Below are 25,909 nucleotides of genomic sequence, written 5' to 3'. Positions count from 1 at the left end.
CATAGGTATTTAGGTATAGGTACCTGTATGTTTCTGTTGTGTATCCGTATACGGAGTATGCTTGAGGACATCGCTAAAAGCTGGACCAATGAAAAGCCTCGCCATGTCGAGTATCCAGGATTTCTTCAGTCAGCATTAAAAATCACCCGCGCGCTGCCAAAGCCCTCAGTCAGCAGCCAACGACAGGAAAAGGAAGAAGAAAGAAGAGGAAAAGGAAGAGAGAGAAAGAGAGAAAAAAAGAAAGAAAAAAAAAAGGGAGAGAAAAACGGCCTTGGAAATCTCGGCAGCCCCATCGCATCGCATCCACCGCATCGCGTCCATCGCATCACATCCATCACAGCAAGTCCATTTGTGCCCTGCTCCTGGTCTACGGATACTGTGTTATCCCTTCTCCTGGTGGTATCGCGAAACATGATCTGTACCGCAACATACTGGATCCAACTTCCTCAACAGGTCATCGGCTTCCCGTCGTGCGGGTTCCTGCATCAAGTGCATTCATTCTCCTTGGCTCATCCCGGCCTCCCGAAACCCTTTTTTTCCCCTTCCTGGTTTCCCATTCTGAGAATTTGGACATGGCACATTTACAGTAAGTAGTAAGTACTCCGTGATCTACCTACTGTGAACTTGAGGCCCTCCTCTCTCTATCCACTTCCTCGGCCCGCATCCCATGACAACCAACGCGCACACGCGCAGCGGGAGGGAGGCGGAAGGCGTTTGGCTGGCGTTCGTCGGTCGCGTTGCGTCTGGGGGAGGACCGGGGGGGGATTCATGGATGTGCTGTCAAGGTGAGTCACATCCGCATCGCAGAACGCGGCCTCTCGCCAGAATCCAAAATGCCAGGCCAACAGCCCCGTGCGGGTGGCGCAGAAACCATTGGCTATCGCGCTCCCGTCATGCCGCAGCCTGCAAAGCACTCACTCGTCCCCTTGGACCCGTTTCACGCTGCTTGCATGTTGGGCATCTTATGAGAGGGCCCTCTTGACCCGGCTGGCGGGACGGTTCGTCGTTGATTGTTTACCTTTTGTTTACGGTTCCGTGGCACCCACAATCCCAGTGGCTGTCGTCGTCTTGTTTCTTGTTTTGTGGCCAACAACACGCTGCGCTCATCCAGTGGATAGGACCCCCTTCTCATGCAGCCGGGCTACCAAAACATCGCCAGCTGGCTCACACACACACTCACACACACACACACACTCTCTCTCTCTCTCTCTCACACACTCACTCGTGGTATAAGAAGATCAAGTGACTTGAATATCTTGTTCGTATATTTCTTGATTTCTAAACATCAGACTTTGCAGTCATCAGACAATCATACGTCTACAATCATACCACACTTCACTCATTCGAAGGCCTCGATAAGATCGACTATTCAGCAGGTCATCACCCCAAAGCGACAGCACAAATTCTTAGCTCGCTCACCTTCACTCAAAAACTCTTCATTTTTTTTTTTTTTTCAAATTATCTTATTTTATTCTTTGCTGTATTTTCATTCCTATACTTTCGCTCACGCAAGCCAACTGACTTCTACTTCATCATATCCCCTCGTCAATACTCATCAGCCTTTCCCGTCTCTCTCTTACCCTCGACCACCTCGAACTTATACACACACACACACACACACACACACACACACACACATCCTTCAAAAAATGGAAAACACAAACGTAATCGCCTGGCTGCTCCCCTCCAGCACCAACCTGCCCGCCATGGAGGCCGTCCGCATTCCCCAGAACGCCGCCAGGAGGGTCGAAGCCGTACCCTCGTCCTACGACCCCGTCGTCCAGACCCCGAACCCGGACGCCGCCCCCTCCACGCCCACCATCGATCCGTCCGTCCTCACCAGGACCTCATCCCCGTCCGGAAACCCCCGTCCGGCGCTCGAGCTGTCCTTCACCAGCCCCCCTAGGAACCACGTCGGCTTCGTCCTCGGCACCGACCCCGACGTCTGCGACGTCGTCCTCCCGCCCCTGGTCGGCATCAGCCCCGTCCACTGCCACATCACCTTCGACGCCGACAGGCGCCTCGTCCTCCGCGACACCTCCGAAGCAGGCACCGCCGTCTGGTACGACGGCGCCAGCTCCGGCGACCGCCGCCGCGAGTCCTGGGCCCTGAGTGCCGGCTGCACCTACGCCTTCCCCGCCATGGTCGACCGCGTCGTCGTCGACATCCAGACCGTGCGCTTCCAGGTCCTCGTCAACGAGTCCCACATGCTGCGGCCCGACGCCTACCGGGACAGCGTCGACGCCTTCATGGCCAGCCTCGCGAGCGGCTGCAGCGTCGTCGAGGAGGGGGGGGAGGGCCTCGTTGACGAGGAGGAGGAGGGGGGCCTCGTCGACGGCGTCGCCAAGAGCATCGTAGGGAAGCTGCCCGTCGTCACGCAGCGGGACGACGAACTGTGCGACTTTTACTACAACTTCGACTTCGACCTCGGCTTCGGCCTGACCTACGGCGACCACTACGACTACGGCTACGACTTGGACTACGACATGTTGGACGACGACGACGCCGTCGACGACGTCGATGACTGCGACAGGATAGACTTCCTCCCGTCCGTCCCGTCCGTTGTCCCGCCCGTGTACGTCAAGTACCTCCTCACCTCGGACGACGGCGCGCCGCCCGAGACCTACCTCTGGAACACGACGCGGCCCTGGGAGCCGATGATCAAGGTCGCTTGCTGACGCGGTCATGACGTGCCGCGCACGCCCCGTTGCCCGAGGGTGACAAGTCTTACATACGTTAATTCTTTTTGTTTGATAAGCGTGGGGGAGAGGAGCGTTGAAAAGCATTCCATGTACCACCAAGTACTACGGGGTAAAGCAATACCCTTTTTTTTTTCTTCTTCCTTTTGTTCGAGCGAGCGTAGAAGGGGGCGTATGTTTTCCGCAGGTTCACCCGGGATTATCAAATTGTAGTGTATATGAGAAGGGCGAAAAAGAGCCTCGTGTAGGAAAGTGAAACCCCTTAAACACCAATAAATACCCAATTTGAACTCTTGAAATGAAACCAAACAAACAGACCTACCAGCTCAATGGGAAAAAAAAAAGATTATTAAAAGTCGGTTCCCTTGATATCAAACTGCCAGGCCAAAATATTAAGGTGGACAACGTCAGCTCTAGCCATTAGAGACGAGACCATAAACTCGCCGAGTATCCTCTCCCTCCCTGTTTTTGTCATTCCTAAGAAAAGCTTCGACAGACCACAGAGACGTCTCCCCTTGGTATGGACGCAATCAATTGGCATATCCCCAGCTGTGGGTTCTCTCTCGCCTGTCCTCCTTGACACTAGTCTCCGTCGTGACGACGATGTTGTGGCGGCCGACGCCCGCGACCTGACCGCCGCCGCCGCCGCCGCCGCCGCCGCCTCCCTGCATCGGGTGGGCCGTGAACACCGACGACCCACCCCCGGAATACCCGAGACCGCCGGTGCCGGTGCCGCCGAAGTCCTTGAGCACGAGGTCGTCGGTGCTGGCCCCGGCCCCCGTATCGACCTCGTCGCCGCGCCTCGCGCTGCCGAAGTCCCTGGACTTGCCGCCGCCGCCGCCGCCGCCGCCATGGGAGAGGCCCGAATGGCAGTCGCTCGACTTGCGCGCCGACGAGAGCCCCGCGCGCGGTAGCCACTTGGCGAGGAGGGGCCGGATGGTCGGGAGCGAGGCGGCGATGATGGACGTGTTGAGCTCGATGACGGACCAGATGGCCGCGCCGATGTTATCCCACGTCGGGTCGTCGCTGAAGACGGCGGTGCGGAGGGTGAACATGCGGTACATGGATATGATGCAGACGCTACATCAGTGACCATATCAGCTTGCTTGAAACCCCGACGGGCCGCCATGACGGCGGGTTACGGGCTGCGAGAGAAAGAGAGAGGGGGGGGGGACGAAAGAAAGACATACCCGAAGCCCAGGCAGAAGATGCCAAACAGCATGAACTTTTGCTTCCTCGGCAGCTGGAGCTGCAGCACGGAGCGCAGCGGGATGCAGAAGATGGCCAGGTCGGTGATCAGGCTCATGGCCGACGAGAAGTACCAGATGGGCAGCGTGTCGAGGCAGAAGCCCGCCGTGCTGGGCACGATGAAGGAGATGGGCAGGCAGCTGAGGCCGAGCAGCGTCGCCTGGACGCACGCCCAGACGGCGACGTATGCCATGGCCCAGGCGCAGACGCGCCTCACGACTCGGTCGACGAAGATGCGCCGGTACTGGAGCAAGAACGAGACCTTGGCGACGTTCATGCCCATGTTGTAGTGGAGGATGGTGATGAAGAGGTACTATGTCGCTCATAACCCGGCGACGGTCAGCTCCGGTACGGTTCATAAGGCCGATGATGGGGGAGGTGTGGGGGGTGTACGTGTATGTGTGTGTGTATGACAGGGAAATAATGTACGCACCTTGAGTTGTTCACGCATCTCCGCCGCAGAGACGTTCTCGGTATGTTTTCCCATGCCATATCTCACCTCTGTGCCGTTGGGGGGGGAAAAGTTGTTAGTCTCATCTCAGACCCCGCCTTTCTCAAGAAGAAGAAGAAAAGAATAAGGGAAAACGACGAGCTCGCTCTTGCAGACGGCTGTCCACTTACCCATGCACGTTGACATTGTGACGACCACGGCGCAGACCTTTTCAGCGCGCGGTCAGCATGATGCTCAGAGACCCGTCGTGGGGGGGAAAGAGAGAGAGAGAGAGAGAGAAGAGAGTGAGTGAGTGAGAGGGGGGGAGGGGAATAGGCCTCACCATCGCGATACAAATGGTCCAGTCATCTTTCCCGGCCGTCTTCAGGAGAAAGAGCCGGGTGTAGAGCCGGAGGGAGAAGACGGCGGCGGAGGCGATGGCGAAGCCGACGGCGATCCCGGTGACGTACGGCCCGTTGGTCTCGGTGCGTATTTTCGGGGCGGTCGCGTTAGCGGCCATTATATATGGACTTGCTCTTCTCGCCGAGAAGTAGGCATAGATCTGAGAAGACAGAGGAGACCCGCCGGTGATGTCAAGTCCTTTTGCTGTCTCGATTCTCTTGTCCTTGCTTCTTTTCTTGATTCAAGAGGGGGAGGCGGGTTCTATAGCCTCGGTAGCAGCCTCCCCCATTCCTCGCTGGGTAGGCCCTCTCGGTGTTAAGTATCTCGGACAAAGCGAAACCGGGGAGGGGGGGGGGGGGGGGGGTCACCAAACCCGAGGGCGTTCGTAGAAATACACGCAGCGGTCTTTATCTTGCCAGGTTGGTTCTTCTTTCTCGTCTCTCGCCATGCAGTTGGGTATCCGACGGCTTCCTCTCACAAATAACACTGGTGCCACGAGGAGAATGTGTCAAGTCGGGGGAGCATCAGATTCAACCCTTTAGGGTACTGCTCGTTTACAGGGTAGCCGAGATGGAGCCGGACTACGCATAAGCAAGAGCCAATGAAAGGTCATTTGCGATCTTTTGTCTGAACTTTTCAGCATTGAAGATTGGAGGGATGAGGAGGATGAGACTGAGGAGGTGGTGGAGGAGGTGGCGGAGGAGGTGGGCGCTTGAAACTGGATAGACTCTGGTCCACCACGCTTCATGGAAACAATATTTTCTCGCCAGGGCGGTTCGGGGTTGGCGGTGGCATGCTCCGAAGAAGTTTCCATGTGGCCGAAGCGGAGCTTGCGACGGCTGATGGGGAAGATTGGGACGATGGAGGGGGATCGTGCTCGAGCCGCGAAGTGGAGGAGGTCCTCGCGTCGAACATGTCTTTTGGCCCATGATGTTCCGCAACAGGCTACAAAAGTTTATCCCCCGCCCCCCCCCCCCCCCCAGTTGGAGGGGCATCTCGACATGGCTCTTTCGTGTTCAAGCCGAAGTTTGCGAGTATACGAACACTCGTAAGGGAGGGGGGAACGAAACAAAGGCAGTTGGGCCCGATGACGGCGCGGACGATTCCCATACGACGCTTATTTTTTTGGAAGGCAACACACTCGCGCAGCGGATTGGGGACGTGTGATCCCTTTACCTTTGTCTTGGTCGAACGCCTTCTGCGGCGAGAAGGTCAGCCGGTCTCATTTCCGTGCCAGACGACAATTATCGAAAGCCATCTTGCTGTTTTCTCATCCAACCACTTGTTACCTACCAAGGTGTTGATACCAATGCCACCGCCGCCCGATGTATCCCGCAACCCTCCCTCAAGGCGGCTAAGGGTCGTAGCGAGGACGTGCGAGGCCGCGCATGTGGCGTCTGCACCAAGACGAGCACCAGCTCCAGTATCTTATCCGCAGTCCACCTATTTGATTCTTCTGTCATCCTCTGTTGGGGGCGGGCAGATATACATCGTATGTCTTGTTGACCCTTACTGCAAGGGCAGGGCAGGGTAGGTTAGGTTTGGGTAGCGAGGGATCGCCCGTCAACGGAACCCACTGCCAATGACACCAGGTCAGAAGTTCCAAAGCGGGAAAGTGAAGAAAAGGTTTTAAACTGCGTGACGTCGACTCGGCTAAAAGAGCCAAAACCTTCGTTGTTGCTGTCACACGAGATCGAACAGGGTCCGCGGTCCACCAAAAGAAGGGGATGCACCATCAGGATAAGGAGACGAGGAGAGGAGTCTATCCCGAACCTTGACCGCTACTAGGTTGAGTCGAAGGTCACGCTATGGAGTCTGGCAACTCTGGATTAGACTATGCGTACTTATCATGTATGTGTGTCTGCTGTACTAACACTTTGGCACGTGTTATGAACCACTTACTGCGTACTACCTCGGTGTCCTGTGGTTTAAATAAGGATGTGGCCTGAAAGAGATCCCCCCATCCGCCCCGGATTTGCCCTATAGAATGAATCATTGAGGTAGTACTTGATCGCCGATGCGTTATATCTAGTAATCTGATCTGACTAGTGCACCAACCTACCAAACAAGCCGAGTGGAAGAGGCCTATCGTTTGCAATTATTACCACTCCTCGTTGCGCAGACCTGTCCTGGTCCATGGGACGTGCCATAACTTACGTACTAGATATGCGGTCAGCAGCCAGGGTTGTCGGAGTGTTGCCAGTGGCCGGACGTTGAGGAGGACCACGTTTCCATGCTGACAAGACGGGCGTTTCACGCGTCAATCACACTTAGATCCCTGCTAGGACGGGTTCAAACAAACTCGCGGACGAGGGCGTTTAGACTTTTCGCACGTCCCTATACATACTATGTACAGGTGCTATCAGCAGTATATCCGCCGCCTGGACTCGCCTCCCCAATACTTTGCAAGGGGACCGTTGGAAACCTCTGCGCCTCGTTTGCGCTCCAGCACGGCGAATAAGTGGCCGCGCTCTCTCGTTTCGTTGCGCCTTGTTTTGGGTGCATTTCCGTCACAGGATTCGTCATCTTTGGGACCGCCTGCGAGTCTGAAGAAGGGGGACAGGCGGAGAAGAGTCCGCGAGGCCGACCCGGAGCCACCCTCGTGGGCTTTCGGAGAGAGGTCTCAAACCCGACTTGAGTCAGACCGGAGCCCCGTGAAGGAGGGGAAGAGGGGGAGGTCATCTCACCAGCCTACTGCCGAGTGCTCTCCAAGATCCCTCCTGGCCCGGACATGACATGTACCCCCGTTCGATCCGTTGCCATTGGCCCAGGGAGACCGGCAGTGACTGGAATCAGGCGCCATCAAACCTTCGGTGCACACGAGGCCACACCACTCCGATGATACTCCGACAATGCTCCGGCGTAGCAGAGTCGTCGTCGTCGTCGTCGTCCCCGTCGTCTCTGGCGTGTTCGCCGCCGGGATCGGGGTCTTCAACGCTGCCTTTCGCTCGGGGCCCACGTCTAAACTGGTGGTTTTGATCATAGCTGGGAAACTCGTATTCCGCTTACAACCTCCCCCGCATCGGTTAGGATGCAATATCTTGGTAAACTCTCCCCCCGGTCCCATCGCCCGAACGAATCATCGTAGCTGGCGTTGCGTCAATGTACACGTAGAGCGTTAGGCAATTGCCGGTCGTTCGCACTGCGGGGGAGGGGAGGGCTAGACCGGATTGCCTTGGCCTCGTCCTGACCAACGACTTTTCGTCCCGACTCCGAGGAGCGTTACGTTAATAAAACAACCATATATATGCAGAGATGATGTGGCCCCCTTCGGCAACTACGCGACGTCCAGCTCGGGAATAGCCACGTTCGTCTGACTGTCGCACGCGCGCGGGCCGGTTCCCGCGAAAGAGTACGAGTTGCCAAAGGGAGTGTAAGATACACGCGGAGAGCAAAGACCCGGCCGCGTACAAATTGGAACCCCAACCCATCAGACGACGACGACGGCCACGGCGACGAGAAGCGCGCGCTCTTCACCACCAAACCTAGAGCCTCTTCCTCTGCCAGCCTCGGGCGAAGCATCGGCTGTCTGTTCGCTCCCGCTTCCGCTCCCACCCACCCCCTTCTGTCTAGATGGCTTCCTTCAAGCATTGGCTGACCCTGCTCCTGGTGGGCACGGCTTGCGATGTCTCGGCCAAGTCCTACGACTACGTACGTCTACCTCCAGTGCACCTTTTCCACCCATGACTCTCCCTTCTCCAGGGAGATGGCCGAAGGGGAGGGGGGGCTTTGACTAACACGAAACGAAACGACCAGGTCATCGTCGGCGGTGGCACGTCCGGCTCCGCCCTGGCCGCGCGCCTGAGCCTCGGCCTCCCCAACGCGCAGATCCTCCTCCTCGAGGCGGGTCCGGGCGCGCCCGACGAGCTCCAGATCAACGTCCCCGGCCTGCGGGGCTCGCTCCTGGGCACCAACTACGACTGGAACTTCACCACGGTCCGCCAGGGCGGTCTCGGCGGGCGCCGAATCGACGTCAACCGCGGCAAGGTGCTCGGAGGCTCGTCGGCCTTGAACTACCTCTGCTACGACCGTGCCGCCGCAGTCGAGTACGACACCTGGGCCGACCTCGGCAGCAAGGGGTGGACGTGGGAGGCCATGATCGACGCCATGACCCGCTCCGAGAACTTCACCGGGACGGACCGGGACACCCGCGGCCGCGCCGGCCCCATCCGCAACACCTACAACCGCGTCATCTACGACGTCGTGGCCCGGTGGCTGCCCGCCGCGCAGGAGCTCAGCCTCCCCATCAACGAGCAGGGCTACATGCACGGCAGCCCCATCGGCTTCATGTTCCAGGGGGCCAACGTCGACGACCGGACCTACACGCGCTCCTACAGCGCCAACAGCTACCTGCCCCTGGCCGGGCCCAACCTCGAGGTAAGGACCGGCACCCGGGTCGCCAAGATCAACCTGGAGAGCGACTACAGCCAGATACAAAGGGCGACGGGGGTCACGCTGGACGACGGCACCATCATCGACGCCGCCGCCGAGGTCATCCTGTCCGCCGGCTCCATCCAGAGCCCCGGCCTGCTGGAGCTCTCCGGCATCGGGCGGCCCGAGGTGCTCGAGGCGGCCGGCGTCGCCCCCGTCATCGCCCTCGACGGCGTCGGCGAGAACTACCAGGACCACGTCCGGACGTCCAACATCTACCGCCTCAAGGACGCCGTCGACTCGTTCGACGCCTTCATCTACGACAGCGCCGGCGCCAACGCCACGGGCGAGCTCAAGAAGTGGACCGACGGCGGGCCCTCGCTGTACGACTACACGACGGTCGCCTACGGCTTCCTGGACTGGGGCCAGGCCGGCGGCGCGACGCGCGACGTCATGGGCGCGCTCGCGCGGGCCGAGTTCGGCAACAGCACGAACCCCGTCGACCGCAAGAAGCTCGCCTTCCTCGCGGACCCGTCCGTGCCGGACTTTGAGCTCCTCGTCGAGGCCAACTGGGTCGGCCTTGCCGGCTACCCCGGCTCCGGCAAGTACCTCACCATCATCGCCGCCGTCATGCACCCCTTCGCCCGCGGCAGCGTGCACATCAACCCGGCCGACCCGGAGGGCGCGCCCGTCATCGACCCGGGCTACCTCGCCAGCGAGCACGACGTCCGCGCCCTCGCCGAGGCCGCCCGGTTCGCGCGCAAGATCGCCAACACGGGCGCCATGCGCGACGCGTGGGAGGTCGAGGCCGAGCCCGGCCCGGCCGTGCAGACGGTCGACGACTTCCGCAAGTTCGCCGCCGACAACGCCCTGAGCTTCTACCACCCGATCGGCACCTGCGCCCTCCTCCCGCGCGTCGAAGGCGGCGTCGTCGGCGCCGACCTGCGCGTCTACGGCACCACCAACCTGCGCGTCGTCGACATGAGCGTCGTGCCCGTCATCCTGTCGGGGCACATCCAGACGGCCGCGTACGGCATCGCCGAGATGGCGGCCGGCAAGATCATTGCCGATGCGGCTTGTTAGGTGCATGTAACCGAAAGTTTGTGCTCGACCTGTCACGACCCTCCATTTCTCATGTTGGTATATCTATTATATACTTTAATCACCCCGAGCGCCGCCATCGAGCGGGAATTAAGCCTACAAGGACGCCTCCCTTGTGGATATAAGCTACTCACCTAGGCTATAATGGATTGCCATCTCCTTGCCGTAACGAAAGCTCATCGAGCACCTGTCATCCTCGTGTCGAGATCTGTACGGGGTTTTGTTGACGATTTACATCATTAATATAATGTAAACAGAAATATGAAGTGTATATTCCTAAAGCCATTGGTGCTTTTGAAAAGACAGCACATGGTTTTCCGCCTCCGCGTGACTATGTTACTCCGCGGAGAAAGAAAGTAATCAAAGCAAGACCGCTCTTTTTAGGTTGAGAACTCCGAACAGCTGGTTAAAAATAAAAATAAAACTATAGCCCAGGATAGTCTAGCGCAGACATTCGGACCAAACGCAGAGAGAACCCGTGAAGACGGGCTGGGCTGACATCACTAACCCCCGAGACCTTATCTGTCACGCAGCCGCTCGCCACATGCGTATCTCCAATCTCTGACCTCCACAATCTCATGGCTCCCAGATCTCCGCGGACATCTGAAATGGCGTATACACCATAGAGGAAAGAAGGGGGAAGGGAAGGGGGGGTCATCGTAGGCGTGTAATGTTTATAAAGACTGTATCCGGTGATCGAAACCGAGGTGGGATAACTTCGACGACAAAAAAAGGCAAAAAAGCGCTGGCCCTAACGCTGCTCTCACCTTATAAGCGCACGTCGGTGTACACCGCCGGCCCGCAGAAATAAAGAGCAGAAAAGCGACGGCCGCTGAGTTAGCGGATACGGGACGAACAAGAACCATGGCGTCCGAGGACCCGCCGCCGCCGCCGCCGGCCGAGACGACCCCACTGCTCCCGAAACCCACAAGCCGCATCTCCATCCCCGCCCGTTTCTCCTCCTCTCTGCCGAAGGCTGACCGCGCCCCCGACCAGTCGCCGCCGTCCCGGGGCGACCGCCTGCCCTACAACGACTACACCGCCATCGACTGGCTCCGCGACCTGACGCGGGACGCCGCCCGCGCCCGCCGTCTGCACGCGCGCCGGGGCCTACGCGGCCGGTTGGCCCGCTGGTCCGACCAGTGCCAGGGCTGGATCGCCGCCGCCATCATCGGCGCGCTGACGGCCCTCGTCGCCTTCGCGGTTGACGTCTCCGTCGCGACCGTGAGCGACTGGAAGGAGGGCCGCTGCGCGAGGAACGCCCTCCTAGACCGAGGGCGGTGCTGCCGAGGCGTCGCCGGTACCGACGCGTGCGACGCGTGGCGGCCTTGGGTCGTCCTCGGCGACGACGACGACGCGCAGAAGGGCGGGTACGTCGCCGGGTACGCCGTCTACGTCCTCGCCGCGTTGCTCTTCGGCGCCGTCGCGGGCAACGTGACCATGACCACCAAGGCGTCCCTCCCGGCCGTCACCGCCGACGCCGACGACAGCGCGGTCGCCGCGGCGGGGGGCAAGACCATGTACATGGCCGCCGGCAGCGGCATCCCCGAGATCAAGACGATCCTCTCGGGCTTCGTCATCCCCCACTTCCTAGGCCTCAAGGTACTGGTCGTCAAGGCCGTCGGCGCCACCTTTGCCGTCTCGACGGGCATGTGCCTGGGCAAGGAGGGCCCTTTTGTGCACATCTCGACCTGCGTCGGCCACCTGGTGGCCGGCTGGTTCCCAAAGTACCGCGACAACCCGCGCAAGATGCGCGAGATGTTGAGCGTGGCGTGCTCCGCGGGCCTGTCCGTCGCCTTCGGCGCGCCGATTGGCGGCGTCTTGTTCAGCTACGAGGTACGTTGCGGGTGCGATTCGTAGGCTTTCTTTCCAGATGAGAAAGGTACAGTTCAGGGCATTGACAATCCCGGGAAAATAGGAAATCAGCACGTACTTCCCGCGACGCGTCCTGTGGCGTGCGTTCCTCTGCTCCCTGATTGCGGCCATCGCGCTCAAGGCTCTCAACCCCATGGGGACAGGGAAGCTGGTGCTGTTCGAGACCAACTACGACGTCGACTACGATCCCGTGCACTACCTCGTCTTCGTCTTTCTCGGCGTCTGCGGCGGCGTCTTTGGTGGCGTCTTCTGCCAGGCCAACTTCCTCTGGTCGAAGCGCTTCCGCAGGTACGACATCATCAAGGAGCACCCCGTCCTGGAGCTGTGCGGCGTCGTCCTCGTCACCGCGCTGCTGCAGTACCCCAACGTCCTCATCCGCGACACGGGCGACGTGTCGCTCTCGAAGCTACTGGTCGACTGCAAGGACCCGACGGGCGAGTGGATCTGCGAGCAGGAACGGAGCGACGATAGGACAGGGTACATGCTGCGGCTGGCGGGCGGCGCCGTGGTCAAGCTCGTGCTCACCATCATCACGTTCGGGTGCAAGGTTCCCTCGGGCATCATCATCCCCGCGCTGGACGGCGGCGCGCTGTTCGGGCGGCTCGTCGGCCAGGTCATCGGCGACATATCGCCCGGCATCTTCGCCATGGTGGGCGCGGCGGCGTTCCTCGCCGGCGTGAGCAGGATGACCGTGAGCCTGGCCGTCATAATGTTCGAGCTCACGGGCGAAGTGACGTACGTGCCAGCCTTTATGTGTGCCATCCTGACCGCCAAATGGGTCGCGGATGCCATCTCGACAGAGTCGGTGTACGATCTCTCGCAGCACCTCCTGGGCCACCCGTTCCTCGACGCCGAGCAGGCCTACGAAGTCGTCCGTCACCGGGAGGCCACGGCCCGTGAGCTGGTCCCGCCAGCGGCAACGATGGCGGAGATCACCCTTGGAGTAGGCAGGGAGTATCAAGTGCGGCGGGACGTGCTCGCGGAGAAGCTGCGGAAGCTGAAGGCCAGGGGGTTGATGGATGCGGGGCTCGTGCTGGTCAACGCTTCCGGTTTGCTTTTTGGCTACTTTCCTGAGATGGAGATCGAGTACGCGTTGCAGCTCGAGGACGAAGCCGATGAGATTGACGTGCGAGACGAGATCATAAGGGAGCTAATTGACCGGACGCCGATCACGGTCAGCGCCGAAATGCCCATGGAGCACGTCCTCGAGGTGTTTGGGAAGCTCGGGCCGAGGTATATCATCGTTGTCGAGCCGGAGACTGCCAAAGTGATGGGTGTCGTTCTCAAGAAGCGACTGCTGGACTATTTAGATCGGGCGAAGGAGCAATGATCGATCAGGCTGTAGCTGGTTAACCTGGGTCGTCTCGCCGCCATTCCGGATTTTGCATCATTGTGTCTGGTTCCGTTCCTTGCTCGTAGTCGAGATGTAGCCAGCCTCCGGCTTCTTGATTACAAAGTGGCATTTCCGTATCGCGCGTTGACCTGCCGGTTGGGGCGTGCTGCAATGCCGTAGTAAAGCCCTTGGGATTGGGTGGTTCATCCTGCCGCGCTTGTTCTCGCCCTGACACCCGAGTATTTTCTGGCCGTTATCCTGTCACTGTCACCTTTGCCAACCCGATTCCTTTGGTGACCGCCGAGGATAAAAACTACATATTAAAGGTCCAACGATCAATCGGTTGCAAATCGCAAAAGACGTAGATTCGGCTCCATCTATGGCCCACGCGGCAAGACCAGCACCCCCCTTGTGCTTTTCTTTTTTTTACTTTGCCCTAGTCCCTCGTTCTGGTCCTCGAATAATGGGTTATGTACACAGACGTCGCACCGCCTCCGGGCCCCTCTTGTCGTCGTCCCACAAATGCTTCTTCTCTTCTTTAGTTGCTTCTCGTACCCTTCTCGGCGCGGAGCTCGTTCATCTTGGCGACACGCTTCTTGAACTCGTCGTACTGGCACTTCTCGTAGCTGTGGCGCTCGTCCTATTCCAAGACGGTTAGCGAACGTGGTCTCTCGGCGGCGACTGGGCCGGTAGATGGGGTCGGGGCGAGTTCAGCGCGAGCGACGCATGATAGGAAGCCTTCAAGGCGCGGAAGGGGGTAACGAACGTTGCACTTCCACGGGAGGTACCAGGAGTCGACACGGCAGCGGTTAAGGGGGATGAGGAGGTGGGCGCAGCTGTCGCGGTAGGCGAGAGGGAGCTTCGCATCCCGCATCTCCTCGCGGGTCGCTTCTGTAAACGGATTGTCAGCCATTGCGTCAGCGGAGAGGGGATTGCGACAGGAAACAGGAGGTAAGGGGGTTAACGGACCCCTTGGTGTCGAGTCTCCGGCCATTGTGACGATCTGTGATGGGCGAATGAGGCTATCGACGGTGGTCAATTGAGATCTGGATCTTGAAATGTCGTCGGAGCTTTGGATTGGACTGTGGAGCCTCGCCGACGGTAATTCCCTTGTGGCCTGGAATGTAAGGCTTAAATGTGGTGATGGTATTCTGGTGTCTCTGATTGGCTGGAGTGATATTGGTGGTGCACGGGCCGCCTGATACCTCCTTCAATGCTTAGTCATTTATCTTTATTTTATGCTTATTCTATCATTGATTCCCCTCCTAATATCTTGTGTCTCTCTCGTACGATCAACAATCAACAATCAACACATTGCCACTTCTAACACGGTTCAGCATGACTTGGCCACGCAGCGCCCGAAACTTCTGTATCAATGTTCGCTGCATTGAAACATTTTGTTTCGGCGTGGAAACAAATAACAAACGGGGTTTGTTTCTAGAATGACTCGATGCTGTCTGTCGTGGAAGACAATGCTCTCGGTGCTGTGCTTTGTTCACCTGCTAGACCGGGTCAAGACCCAAGCGTTTGTGTACCCGTTTGTTCGTCTCATGACGGTGACAGCTGGTCAATATCGGAACCACGCCTGCGGCTCGGGAGGTACACGGAAGGTTGGTATACTTATGATGCTATCCAAACTTCTGTCAGTTAAACTCAAAACCAAAAGACCTGGATCATATCCGGGGAACTCTCGTCTACTATGTAATTCATATCAACCCCTCAGCGTAAACCTCGTTCTGCCTGCTACTTGGAAAAGCAACTCGGTTAATGGGACGCGAGACTTGAGTCGTTCATCTGAAGATCCATTTCTCTCCTTCTTGTCAATACTTTACAGAGTATACACCAAGTATGAACTAACGGCGGGTCCGTAGGGTTTAGGGCGAGGATCATCGAGCGGGTTACGGATTATGGCCACTATTTCACAATCAACTCCGCCCTGAACTGATTTAACCTTTCCCAAAGTAGCCACCTTCCCATTACCGCAGGTCGTTCACTCGTATTTGCATGAGCCCGAAGGCAAAGCTTCCCAGTCGGAACGTCGATGTCGAACGGCCCGTTCCTGGTAACGGGGCTGTGGAGTATTCCTAGCGCTACCTTCCGTTTCGGGCTAACACGTTCGCGGCACACCATCCATAACCGGTCACCCGCATCAAATCAACCCTCGTTCTCTTCACCGGCCTTTTAACCAAAAGAGCTTTATCTATAGCAGCTGCATCGTCACCGGGGTCAGGGTTAAGCCGAGCCCCTGTGTTCATCTCTTGGAAAGCTTGTTCCTACCGACGTCGTACGAATCACTATGAATCGTACGCATCGCCTTGGCATGTTGGTTGCGCTGATCAAATGGTCCCCCCATCATTGCTTCATCTGCCGTTGGCAGGGGCGTCAAGGAGGGGGAGGGGAGGGGGGAGTAGGAGGAGGAGGGGGGGGAGAGAAATAGCTCCACGCTCTTATCTAGACCCATGGTCACCGAGTCTCTTTAAAAGATGGCAGTACTCCCCGCCGTGTCCCAGTTGACGAGGCTCTTCTTGTCTGGTTGACGTAGTCGCGAAGCAGTCGTCGTCCTGTGTTGTATAGTCTGGTTCCTGATTTCCCTCCTAAGCATTGTCTCTGCCACTATGAAGGTCCCGCTCGCTCTGCTCACCTGCCTGACGGCGGCGGCTCAGGCCCGTTTCGCCTTCCGGCCCACCCAGCCTCCTTTCAAGGCCGACGATGTAGACGGACTTCTCTCCAAGCGCGCGCTCGGCAGCTTCGAGCAGCTCATCGACCACAATGACCCGGAACTGGGCACCTTTCAACAGCGGTTCTGGTGGAACAGCACTTTCTGGAAGGGACCTGGCTCTCCGGTAAGAACCAACGTCCCGCCGAGAAGTTGAAATAGACATCCCAACTGACCAGCTGTAGATTGTCCTCTTTACCCCTGGCGAAGAGGACGCCGAGGAATACACCGGATACCTGACGGACCGCGCTCTCACGGGCGCCATTGCCAAGGAAATTGGCGGCGCCGTTATCATGGTTGAGCGTATGGAAACACAGGCCACGCCCATAGTCCACGGGGTTCCAAAAGACTGACGCTTTGCAGACCGCAACTGGGGCACCTCCCTGCCGTACGCCCTCCAGGACACGAAGAACCTCCAGCAACACACCGTGGCAAACGCCGTCCAGGATCTCGTCTACTTCGCTCGCAACGTCGAGCTGCCCTTCGACACCAACAGCAGCAGCAACGCTCCCCAGGCCGTAAGTGCTTCATTCCTGTGCCCCCGATCCGAAACCCGCCGCCTGTGAGACTTGCTGACGCCAAAACCTCCAGCCGTGGGTGTACACCGGCGGCTCCTACTCGGGCTACTTGGCCGCCGCCATCGCCAAGCTGGCCCCGGGAACGTTCTGGGCCTACCACGCCAGCAGCGCCCCCGTCGAGGCCATCAACTACTACTGGTCCTACTTCCTCCCGATCCAGGAGGGCATGCCCAAGAACTGCAGCCGCGACTTCGAGCGCATCATCGAACACGTCGACACCGTCTTGAACAACGGCACAAAGGACGAGATTTACGCCCTCAAGAAGAAGTTCCTCATGCAGGACCTCCCCCACGACGATGACTTTGCCTCGTAAGTCGGACCTTTTCTATACCTAAACGGCCGCAACGAGATTTATTACTCCTGCTGACGCGGCTCAGCGCCTTGTCTTCGCCTCTGGGCTTGTGGCAATCCATCCAGCAGTACGACGGCTACTCGGAGTTCTACCAAATGTGCGACACCGTCGAGGGCGTCGCCGGCAACGCCACATCCGGCAACTCCACAGCCCCCGGCCCCGACGGTGTCGGCCTGCCCAAGGCCCTCGACAACCTGGCCGCATGGTGGCGCGCCAATATGATTAAGAATGGTGAGCAAACACCCTTCACCTCCCCTCCCCTTGTGGTTATATGAGGTTGTCCTTGAAGCTCACTGTGCCCCCCCCCCTCAGTTTGCGCGTCCTACAGATATAAAGATTGGCAAGACCCCATGAGCGTGGCCTGCTGGGACACGTACAACGCGTCGAGCCCCGGCTACACAGACTGGAGCGCTGCAAACGTCTTTGGCCGCACTTGGTACTGGATGTTGTGCAACGAGCCCCTGTTCTACTGGCAGACGTAAGTTTGACAAGTCCTTCCCGCGTAGCTTCCCACAGCCCGATCCTGACAGGTTTCACAGTGGTGCTCCCGAGGACCGCCCGACCATCGTCTCGCGCCTCACCACGCCCGAGTACTTCCAGCGCCAGTGTGGTCTCTTCTTCCCGAAGCAGGGAGAGTACACTTTCGCCGCCGACCTCGGCAAGACCGCAGACGACGTGAACAAGGTAACCGGCGGATGGGATTTCACCAACACCACTCGCCTGGTCTGGACGAACGGGTAAGTTCGGGTTCTGCCCTCCCCTTTTGTCGGCACACACACACACACTGGTCTTGAACTCAATACTGACTATTAATCACCAGTGGATTCGACCCCTGGCGCTCCGCCTCCGTGTCCAGCGAGCTCCGCCCCGGCGGTCCCCTCCAGTCGCGCCCCGGCGCGCCGGTGAACCTCATCCCCGGCTCGCGCCACTGCAACGACCTGCTCACCGAGAACGCCGAGGTCAACGCGGACGTGAGGGCCGCCGTAACGGCCGAGGTCGCCCAGCTCAAGACCTGGGTCGCCGAGTTCTACAACGGCAAGGTGACGCAGAAGCGCCGTATCGCGGCGACGTCTAGCTAGGCTCGGAGCTTGATTTAGAGTTAATAATCGGTGGCTGTCAAGGATGGGGGGACGTTCCCCAGCGGCCTTGCAAAAGGGGTGCGCTCCCCCCCACCTTCTACTGGCAGGTGGCGCGAAGCCAATAATGATGACGTTTTATATATTCTCGACATAGATATTTTCACAAAACGTACATAGATTCACGGCCCTTTTTTCCCTTTCACGAACCCGTTCTGTTTGTGACGTATGTGGAATAGTATTATATAAATTAAGTCTGACAAGTCTATCTATAGTGAGTCGATAACCCCCCCCCCCCAACACTCCGAGACTTCCAAATCACCAAGGCAGACCAGTGCCGTCGTAGTTCTTGAACGAGCCGGTAATCTCCTTGTTCGCCTTGTCGATGGTGGCTACCATGCCCTCGACGCTCTGCTTCACGGTGATGGAGCCGAAGGCTTTGAGGTCGGCGCCGGACTTGCCCGCCAGCTCGAAGGCCATGTCCGTCTCCACCAGGCCCGGGTGGAACACGAAGGCCGTCAGCCACGGCTCCTCGAAGCTAAGCCTCCGCACGAACCAGCTCAGGGCCGCCTTGCTGGCGCCGTACGGGCTGACGCCCACGGGCATCCGCGCGATGGCCCCGGCCGCGCCGTTGCTCCCCATCAGCGAGGACATGCCGACGAACACGGGGTTTCCGCTCGCGCTGGCCTTGAGGAGCGGCTCGGCGGCCTTGAAGAGCACCGCCGGCGCGACCGAGTTGACGGCGAAGTGGTCCAGCGCCGTCTTGAAGTCCACGTCGGCGACCCTGGCGGTGCCGTAGGAGATGCCGGCGTTGGCGATGACCACGTCGAGGGCGGTGATGCCGTGCTCCTCCCGGAGGACCGAGATGGCCGACGCCGGGTCGGACTCGACCGAGATGTCCATCTTGACGACGACGACCCTGGAGCCCTCGCCCTTGGGCAGGTCGGCGAGGGCCTTGGAGGACGCGCTCGACGGGTCGCGGACGGCGGCGACGATGGTCGTGGCGGGGCGCTGGATCAAGAGGGACACGAGGCCGAGGCCGAGGCCGCGGTTTGCGCCGGTGATGAGGTAGGTGAGGCCGGAAGACATTGTGCAGGTGGCCAAGGAGCTCTTCGGCTGTCTAATGCGATGTTGTGATGGGAGGATGATGGTGAATGATGTTGCTACTGATGGTGGTTTGTTTCCCAGGAGCTATATGGGCGGACAATCATCACCTCTTAAATAACGACATGTTGCCGATGCACCTAGAACCGATTCTGTAGAGTGACACTCTTACACGGCCGTAGCAGAACAGAATCGACATGGATTCATAAGCAAGAGAGCGCTTTTTCGGCGTCGGGTATGCAGACTGACGCGGCAAGAGAGCGTTTGTTCGGCGCCGAGTATGCAGACTGACACGGCAAGATTGTTAATCAACAATTTGCTTCTCCCAGCGAGCATCAATCGAGGTATGGTATGTCAGTGCCGGTAGGGCTGGCAGGGTTGGTGGAGAAAGCACCGTGCCAGGCATGGTGGTGTGCTATCGCGAGATGACTTATCGAAATGTACGCAGCGCCGACGATGCTAGCTACGTACGAGAGTGTTGCCGACACGACTAGCATGAGATTCTACTGGCTTGGATACATCTTAGAGACGGCAGACGCAAATAAAGACACAGAGATACGAATACCCATGGGCGGTTGTTGTTAAGCTGCAGATGGAAGTCATGAAGTATCAGGCACGGCGTGGAGAGCAAGTCAGAAACCGATATAGGCAGGAAAAAGAAGAAGAAAAAGACCCGGTCATCGTTATTTTTTCATTGGGAAGAATTCGGCCAACAGGTTGAATCGTCAAACGCTAGGCTTCTACGGAATGTGAGTGGCTACTATTGGTGTTCAGCCATGTGTCGGCCGATTTTGGTGTTTACTGATCGCGAAGCCCTGCCTCGCATTGGGCGGACGGGGCTGTTCACTAATCGGTCCGGGAGCTTACTCAGCACCCATGCGATACTGCGCAGGTGTCGTCGGCGTGATCGTTTTCAACATATGAGGCGCTGCATCCACATCACAGACAAGTTGTATTGTTCAGATCCGAAAAGTCCTCTGTGTAGGTCTCACTCAGAGAACCCAACGGTACAATAACAGGGGTTTCGGTATACCATACACTAGTTTAGGTGACGAAGGGGACAATATTGTTATTGTGCTATTTCTGTGGAAAGAGGCAAGTTATCTAGGGGCTGGCAACTTGGCTCATGAGCCCAGGTCTTCCCTTTCGGCCGTAGCTATCCCAGGCCTGAATAGATTCGATTGGCCAAACTGTGCGGGATAGCTGGTATCCAGTGGTGTCTCATTCCGACCGTGCTAAACACGTGCGTTCCGAACAACTTGCTGGTAATCCAGGCCAGTTCTGGCTTTGTTAGTGACTGCGACTAAAAAGCGGAATTGACGAAGCTACATAACCTAGGCACTACAGACTGCTACTAAAGATGTTGAACCATTTTGCGAAGCCTAGTTCGCGGGATTGGGGATCTCTCGACGTTATGCCGATGTGGGGAGCACACAGACTATATAAGTAGCACTGCAACGCTTAACCCCCAACCAACTATCAATGGATGATAACATCCACAATTCCCCGATAGTCTAGTGGTGAGGATATCTGCTTGTCACTGCAATAGCAGCAACTCGCAGGGGACCGGGGTTCAATTCCCCGTCGAGGAGATTTTTTGCATTCGCCATCTGTTCCTCAATTGGTAAAGTGGTGCTTTGCATCTTTGTTTTGTTCTGCTTTTGTTTTACATAATGGCGGCGGTGCTTCGTTCGTTGGGTGAACCGGCTCGGTTGGTCGGTCGTCTGGCAGTTGGCCAAGTGTGCTAGGCGTAGTCGGGTTGGTCTTGTTGTCTGCCTATAGTCGACTAAGTGCGTCGGGAACCAGACGGTCTTTGCCTGGCTTGTGGAGCATCTTGAGGTCGAATTGGCTGATGTATTCCACTGCTCTGACGAGCTTTTTGTTCGCAGTAGTGCGTGCGGTCGAATTCGCAATGTCGTTGACTTATCGTGATTGAATGTCTACAATAGCTTTGTGGTCGGTGAAAAAATCATGACTGGTTCAACTTGGGTGCTCCATATCCAGCGAATATGATTTTTTTTTAAAACAAAAGTTGCGTCAAGAGACATTATAATAGACACTCGTGGTTTCGATCCTATAAACAGATTATGCCTCATGGGTTTTGTTTACTCTTCGAGTCGAGCTCCTATAGCCGATTTTGTTCCTTGAAAGCTGAGCATACGCGAAGTCCAAGGCCTGGAAACAGCCGCTTTAAATGCGTTGCTGTAGACATTACAATGAACCTTGATATCGGCGAGGAGTATCGAGGAATAACAGTTGTCGGCTTCGCTAGTAAATGCAGAGCCTCATGGACTTGGCGCCCTCTGATGTCCAGTCTCTTTTGCCATCTCTTCATGACTCCATGTCAGGATAAGACACCTCGTCGCCAACCTACCAAATACGCCCCGATATCTCTGCCCACCGGATCCGCCGCCCTGCCAAACCAGCACGCAGACAGACGTGGCCATCCGGCCCATTCTCGCCATGCATCAAAGAGCCCCGGAAACTCCGAGCAACTCCGAAGATGAGCGGCGGGCATGGCTGCCCCACAGCCGTGTCACAGCCCCAGACACAGGGTTGGTGCCCTCTTCTGACTCCACGATATGAGCCCCCCATTCCCGCCTCTTCCATCATCCGAAGATAGCGGCGGGCATAGCTCAGTTGGGAGAGCGTCAGACTGAAGCGGATCTCGATCCGAGAAACTTCATTCAATCAATCTGAAGGTCGTGTGTTCAATCCACACTGACCGCATCTTCACTTTTGCTGTTTGGTCAGCTTTTTTCATTGATTATGTATGATCTGGCGAGACCTGGTTTGTGTGCGTCTCACTCATTGTGAGGATGCCGCTATAGTGTGTGTGTTGTATGTAAGCGAGGCGTCGAGTTGGCTAGATATTCAGACAGAATAAGGAGCCAAGGGGGAGACGAACAAAGTTGAACAGAACTAGAAAAGACGATAAAATGAAAACCAATTAAACAGCAAGCATATCTATTCTTTCAATACCTTGATTGCTGAGTTGGCAGAGAATCAATACCAACAACACCTCCTTGTCGTCCATCCAGAAGAGAAGTGAGCCTAAACTCAGCGGCCGGAAGACCCTGGAATCATCAGCCTCTAGCGCCCCGTGGACCCACCCGATCCGCTGAGAGCGCCAGCCAGCCCACGTCACACCCCAACGCAACGCACCCCCCCCCCCCCCCGTACGCGAACACGCGTTGACAACTTTCCCATCCCGCTTCAAGTCGATGAGCCTGTGAGCAACATCCATCCCGCCCGCCCTCAACCGCCCACCATGTCGCGACGACCGGCGAAAGGAGACTACATCGAGACCGTACGTTGATTTGTTTGTCCCCTCCCCCCTCCTTGCGTCCCGATGCGCACCGAAACATCGCACACCGCCCGCCCCGACTGACCCGAACCGAACCGCAAAACAGGACACGGGCAACAAGGTCGCCCGCAAGGCGACGCTCGTCGGCACCCAGAACATCATGCTCGGCGGCAAGACCGTCATCCAGCCCGAGGTCATGATCCGCGGCGACCTCTCCCGCACTGCCCAGCCCTCCGCCGCCGGCGCCCCCGCCAACAGCACCGCCGTCGCCATCGGCCGATACTGCTTCCTCTCGAGGGGCGCCGTGCTCCGGCCCCCGGGCCGTATGTACAAAGGGTGCGTCCTCTCTCTCTCTCTCTCTCTCTCTCTCTACCTCTACCTCTCTACCTCTCCCTCCCCGACATCCACCCCAGTCTCTCTCTCTCTCCCTCTCGCTAACGAGCGCGCAACGTCCCCGGCAGCGTCTTCACCTACATGCCTCTCCGCATGGGCGACCACGTCTTCGTCGGCCAGAACACCGTCATCCAGGCCGCCTCGCTCGGCTCCCACATCCACATCGGCCGCGACTGCGTCATCGGCGAGTTCGCCATCGTCAAGGACTACGTCCGCGTTCTCGAGGGCACCGTCGTCCCGCCCAACATGGTCATCCCCAGCTTCAGCGTCGTCGCCGGCCAGCCCGCCCGCGTCGTCGGCGAGGTGCCTGAGGGCGGCCACGAGGCCTTTGAGCTGCGCGAGCTGTACAAGACCGTCGGGAACAACCCGCAGCCGCTGACTGTCTAGGTAGGTGCTGGGTTGAGGAGGAGAGAGGGGAGGAGGGCACCAGCGGCCACACGGAAGGTTGAGAGGGCGGAGGGCGGGAGTCATGCGGATACTGAGTGAAGCGGCGTTGAAGCGTGTGTAGGTCGAGCCATGTGCTCAAATGATACCCCTGTTTGTTTGTTTATCTTCTTGCAGCAGCAGCAGCAGTCTGAACTTCACGTGGAGTGACTGACGTCCAGTGAGCGATGGATGGAAGCCGTCTATCTGCTTGCATCAAATACGTCAAGACATATATAACCGTGCCGAATCGTGAAGTGTTTGCGGTGGGGACAAGTCATATTCGATTCCTCGCATTTAACACGAAATTCTGCTTTGAAAAATGTTGCATAACCCAGCAGGTCACCAAAAGCTGATTGGCAAAGGACTTGCTTCCCCCCCCCTATCTGGAAACCATATGATCCCACAATACCACCCATCACCCTCGCCATGCACCTCACGCCGCAACACCCACTGCTTCGAGCCCACTTGGCGCCCCTATCTTTCACGGCTCGCCCGGCCATATCGAGTCAGCCAGCTGCCGCACCAGCTTCAGCTTGTTCACCATGTCCTGGTGAGAGACCGAGTTGCCCAAGTGATGGCTCGCGAACCCGCACTGCGGGCTGACGCCTATCCTCTTGAGCGCCTGCGCGCGCGTCTGGCCCGCGCCCTTGGCCACATGATCGGCTGCCTGAAACACCCGCTCCTTCGTCTCCTCCAGGTCCTCGAGCTCGGAGAACTTGGACGTGACGACGCCCAGGATCAGGTTCTTGTGCGCCGGCAGCGCCCTGAGGGGTTCGAAGCCGCCGGCGCGGTCCGTGTCGTACTCGAGGAAGTAGGTGTCAGCGTCGATCTCGCCGAACAGCCGCGGCGCGATGCGATCGTAGCCGCCCTCGGAGAAGTGTCGCGAGTAGGCAAAGTTGCCGCGGCAGAGGTGGATCCCGACGTGCATGTCGGCAGGGCGGGACGAGATGCAGTCGTTGTACAGCTTAATATAGGACTGCAACAGGGCGTCCGCGTCCTCGCCCGCGTCCTTGAAGCCTTGGAGCATCTTTTCCGAGCAGAAGTCTTGACCGCATGGTTGTTAGTCAAGATGCCATTGACCGGGGGCAGTGTTTGGGGAGGGGCGCGGGTTTATTTACACGCCAAGTTGGGGTCATCTATTGTGATATTCCGAACGCCATGGCTGTACAGAATCTCCAGCTCTGTGCGGTATGCTTTGGCAATGTCCGCAAAGTACTCTTCGTCATTGGCATAGACGTCTTTGGGATACGCATGCCCCTTCTGATACCGCAGGTGATACCACTCGGGCGCAGGCAGAGTTAACTTGGCCTCCTTGACGCGCTCAGGCGGGATGAGGCTCTTCAGGAAGTCCCACTCCCTCAGATACGTGCTGCCCTTGTGCTTGATCTTGCCTGTGCAGACGATGGACTCGCCGGGCTTGTGGTCGCTCTCGACTGGGGATTATGGCCGTCAGAAATCAGACGTACGTACGTACGCGCGCAGGCACGCCTTCGGCAATCGGAAGAAGAAAAAAAAACTCACCAAAAGCCGCAATGTCTGGGACGAACATGCGGAAGATATCCCAGCTCGGCGTCTCGACCTCCTCGAAGCCCTCGAGACCGGGGAAAAAGTTGCCCCAGAACTGGTGGCGGCGGTACTCGCCGTCGGTCACGGCGTGGAAACCGAGGTCCAGCTGAGTCTTGACAATGTCTCGCACGCCTTGCTCCTCAAGCTGATTCAGCTCCTCGTCTGCGGCAATCTCGACGGCTTTCTTGCCGTCCAGGGCTGTGCGCTTCTCGGTCAGGGCCTTGGGTCGCAGCAGCGAGCCCATGTGCTCGGCGCGGAAAGGAGGCCTCTGATGATTCTTGGCAGCCATGATTTCCTTCTGCACAGACGGAGCGAGGAACTGCATTCTCAAAGATGTGTCGGAATGAATCCAAGCAGCAGTTATTATGTAGACCTCGATACTCGAGACGGCTTGGGAGTGTAGGTGGCCTGGTTTACATACGAAAATACATTTCGATGATGCGGGTTTCGAGATTCGGCAGCAAGCCAATGACCCGGCCGGCAGGGTTCCTTGAAGAGAGTCTATGTGATCCAAGTGACCATTTTTCGCCTTCCGGTCCTAGTCCCCCGGCCTCGACGATGTCATCTCGATCCATCATCGTCATATTCCCCAAGCTTCGCTAGCGCACCCGCCTCGGTCCCCGCTTTCCCCGCCCTTTGTGATAGGTTAGTCGGGCGTACGGACTGTGTGTGTTGTGTGTGTGTATTGCTGACAACAAATGACATGCAGTAGTGGCCGCTTGACTAGATGGGGAGAGATGGTTGTTGCTATTGGGACATGCATCTCTGAAAGCCCGATTGCCATCAAGGTACGGATTGGGAGGAATAGGAAGGAAGGAAGGCATGAAGCTCTTATCGTCGTCTTATCGAAGCTTGAGTGGGGCTGGGCTGGCGGTGGCGAAGGCAGGCCTAGCTAGCTAGGCCTGTACTTGGCTGTCTCAAAGGACCCCTAA

The 25,909-nt window shown here is 57.9% G+C and overlaps 9 protein-coding genes and 2 non-coding genes across 11 annotated transcripts; 7 read left to right on the top strand and 4 right to left on the bottom strand.

The window, feature by feature from the left end:
- Positions 1-1,649: 1,649 nt before the first annotated feature.
- GLRG_06640 (uncharacterized protein) lies at positions 1,650-2,678 on the top strand (the record flags this gene model as incomplete). The annotated part of the gene is made up of 1 exon (XM_008097325.1): positions 1,650-2,678. One exon carries the CDS (start codon positions 1,650-1,652, stop codon positions 2,676-2,678), a length of 1,029 nt encoding a protein of 342 aa, XP_008095516.1.
- A 551-nt stretch (positions 2,679-3,229) lies between these two features.
- Positions 3,230-4,897, bottom strand: GLRG_06639 (uncharacterized protein; the record flags this gene model as incomplete). The annotated part of the gene is made up of 5 exons (XM_008097324.1): positions 3,230-3,779; positions 3,890-4,260; positions 4,381-4,448; positions 4,569-4,605; positions 4,721-4,897. 5 exons carry the CDS (start codon positions 4,895-4,897, stop codon positions 3,230-3,232), a joined length of 1,203 nt encoding a protein of 400 aa, XP_008095515.1.
- Positions 4,898-8,352: 3,455 nt separating this feature from the next.
- Positions 8,353-10,233, top strand: GLRG_06638 (GMC oxidoreductase; the record flags this gene model as incomplete). The annotated part of the gene is made up of 2 exons (XM_008097323.1): positions 8,353-8,430; positions 8,536-10,233. 2 exons carry the CDS (start codon positions 8,353-8,355, stop codon positions 10,231-10,233), a joined length of 1,776 nt encoding a protein of 591 aa, XP_008095514.1.
- Positions 10,234-11,115: 882 nt separating this feature from the next.
- GLRG_06637 (voltage gated chloride channel) lies at positions 11,116-13,456 on the top strand (the record flags this gene model as incomplete). Its single annotated transcript, XM_008097322.1, has 2 exons — positions 11,116-12,087; positions 12,170-13,456. 2 exons carry the CDS (start codon positions 11,116-11,118, stop codon positions 13,454-13,456), a joined length of 2,259 nt encoding a protein of 752 aa, XP_008095513.1.
- Positions 13,457-13,997: 541 nt separating this feature from the next.
- Positions 13,998-14,453, bottom strand: GLRG_06636 (NADH-ubiquinone oxidoreductase B18 subunit; the record flags this gene model as incomplete). The annotated part of the gene is made up of 3 exons (XM_008097321.1): positions 13,998-14,099; positions 14,226-14,350; positions 14,429-14,453. 3 exons carry the CDS (start codon positions 14,451-14,453, stop codon positions 13,998-14,000), a joined length of 252 nt encoding a protein of 83 aa, XP_008095512.1.
- Positions 14,454-16,074: 1,621 nt separating this feature from the next.
- On the top strand, positions 16,075-18,184 carry GLRG_06635 (serine carboxypeptidase S28; the record flags this gene model as incomplete). Its single annotated transcript, XM_008097320.1, has 8 exons — positions 16,075-16,302; positions 16,361-16,478; positions 16,539-16,693; positions 16,767-17,062; positions 17,131-17,336; positions 17,418-17,583; positions 17,645-17,842; positions 17,926-18,184. The coding sequence occupies 8 exons, from the start codon at positions 16,075-16,077 to the stop codon at positions 18,182-18,184; spliced, it is 1,626 nt and encodes a 541-aa protein (XP_008095511.1).
- Positions 18,185-18,499: 315 nt separating this feature from the next.
- GLRG_06634 (short chain dehydrogenase) lies at positions 18,500-19,270 on the bottom strand (the record flags this gene model as incomplete). The annotated part of the gene is made up of 1 exon (XM_008097319.1): positions 18,500-19,270. One exon carries the CDS (start codon positions 19,268-19,270, stop codon positions 18,500-18,502), a length of 771 nt encoding a protein of 256 aa, XP_008095510.1.
- A 1,518-nt stretch (positions 19,271-20,788) lies between these two features.
- On the top strand, positions 20,789-20,877 carry GLRG_13170. The gene has a single exon. It is a non-coding gene; the product is annotated as a tRNA-Asp (tRNA).
- A 1,033-nt stretch (positions 20,878-21,910) lies between these two features.
- On the top strand, positions 21,911-22,015 carry GLRG_13169. Its single transcript has one exon. It is a non-coding gene; the product is annotated as a tRNA-Phe (tRNA).
- Positions 22,016-22,556: 541 nt separating this feature from the next.
- GLRG_06633 (dynactin Arp1 p25 subunit) lies at positions 22,557-23,372 on the top strand (the record flags this gene model as incomplete). Its single annotated transcript, XM_008097318.1, has 3 exons — positions 22,557-22,595; positions 22,699-22,928; positions 23,054-23,372. 3 exons carry the CDS (start codon positions 22,557-22,559, stop codon positions 23,370-23,372), a joined length of 588 nt encoding a protein of 195 aa, XP_008095509.1.
- Positions 23,373-23,892: 520 nt separating this feature from the next.
- Positions 23,893-25,266, bottom strand: GLRG_06632 (5-methyltetrahydropteroyltriglutamate-homocysteine methyltransferase; the record flags this gene model as incomplete). The annotated part of the gene is made up of 3 exons (XM_008097317.1): positions 23,893-24,455; positions 24,530-24,844; positions 24,933-25,266. The coding sequence occupies 3 exons, from the start codon at positions 25,264-25,266 to the stop codon at positions 23,893-23,895; spliced, it is 1,212 nt and encodes a 403-aa protein (XP_008095508.1).
- Between the last annotated feature and the right edge of the window lie 643 nt (positions 25,267-25,909).

The sequence above is a fragment of the Colletotrichum graminicola genome (genome assembly GCF_000149035.1).
Source record: "Colletotrichum graminicola M1.001 genomic scaffold supercont1.25, whole genome shotgun sequence".
Classification (NCBI taxonomy): domain Eukaryota; kingdom Fungi; phylum Ascomycota; class Sordariomycetes; order Glomerellales; family Glomerellaceae; genus Colletotrichum; species Colletotrichum graminicola.
The sequence above is the reverse complement of the archived record's forward strand: the minus strand, read 5'-3'. Positions and strand labels throughout refer to the sequence as shown.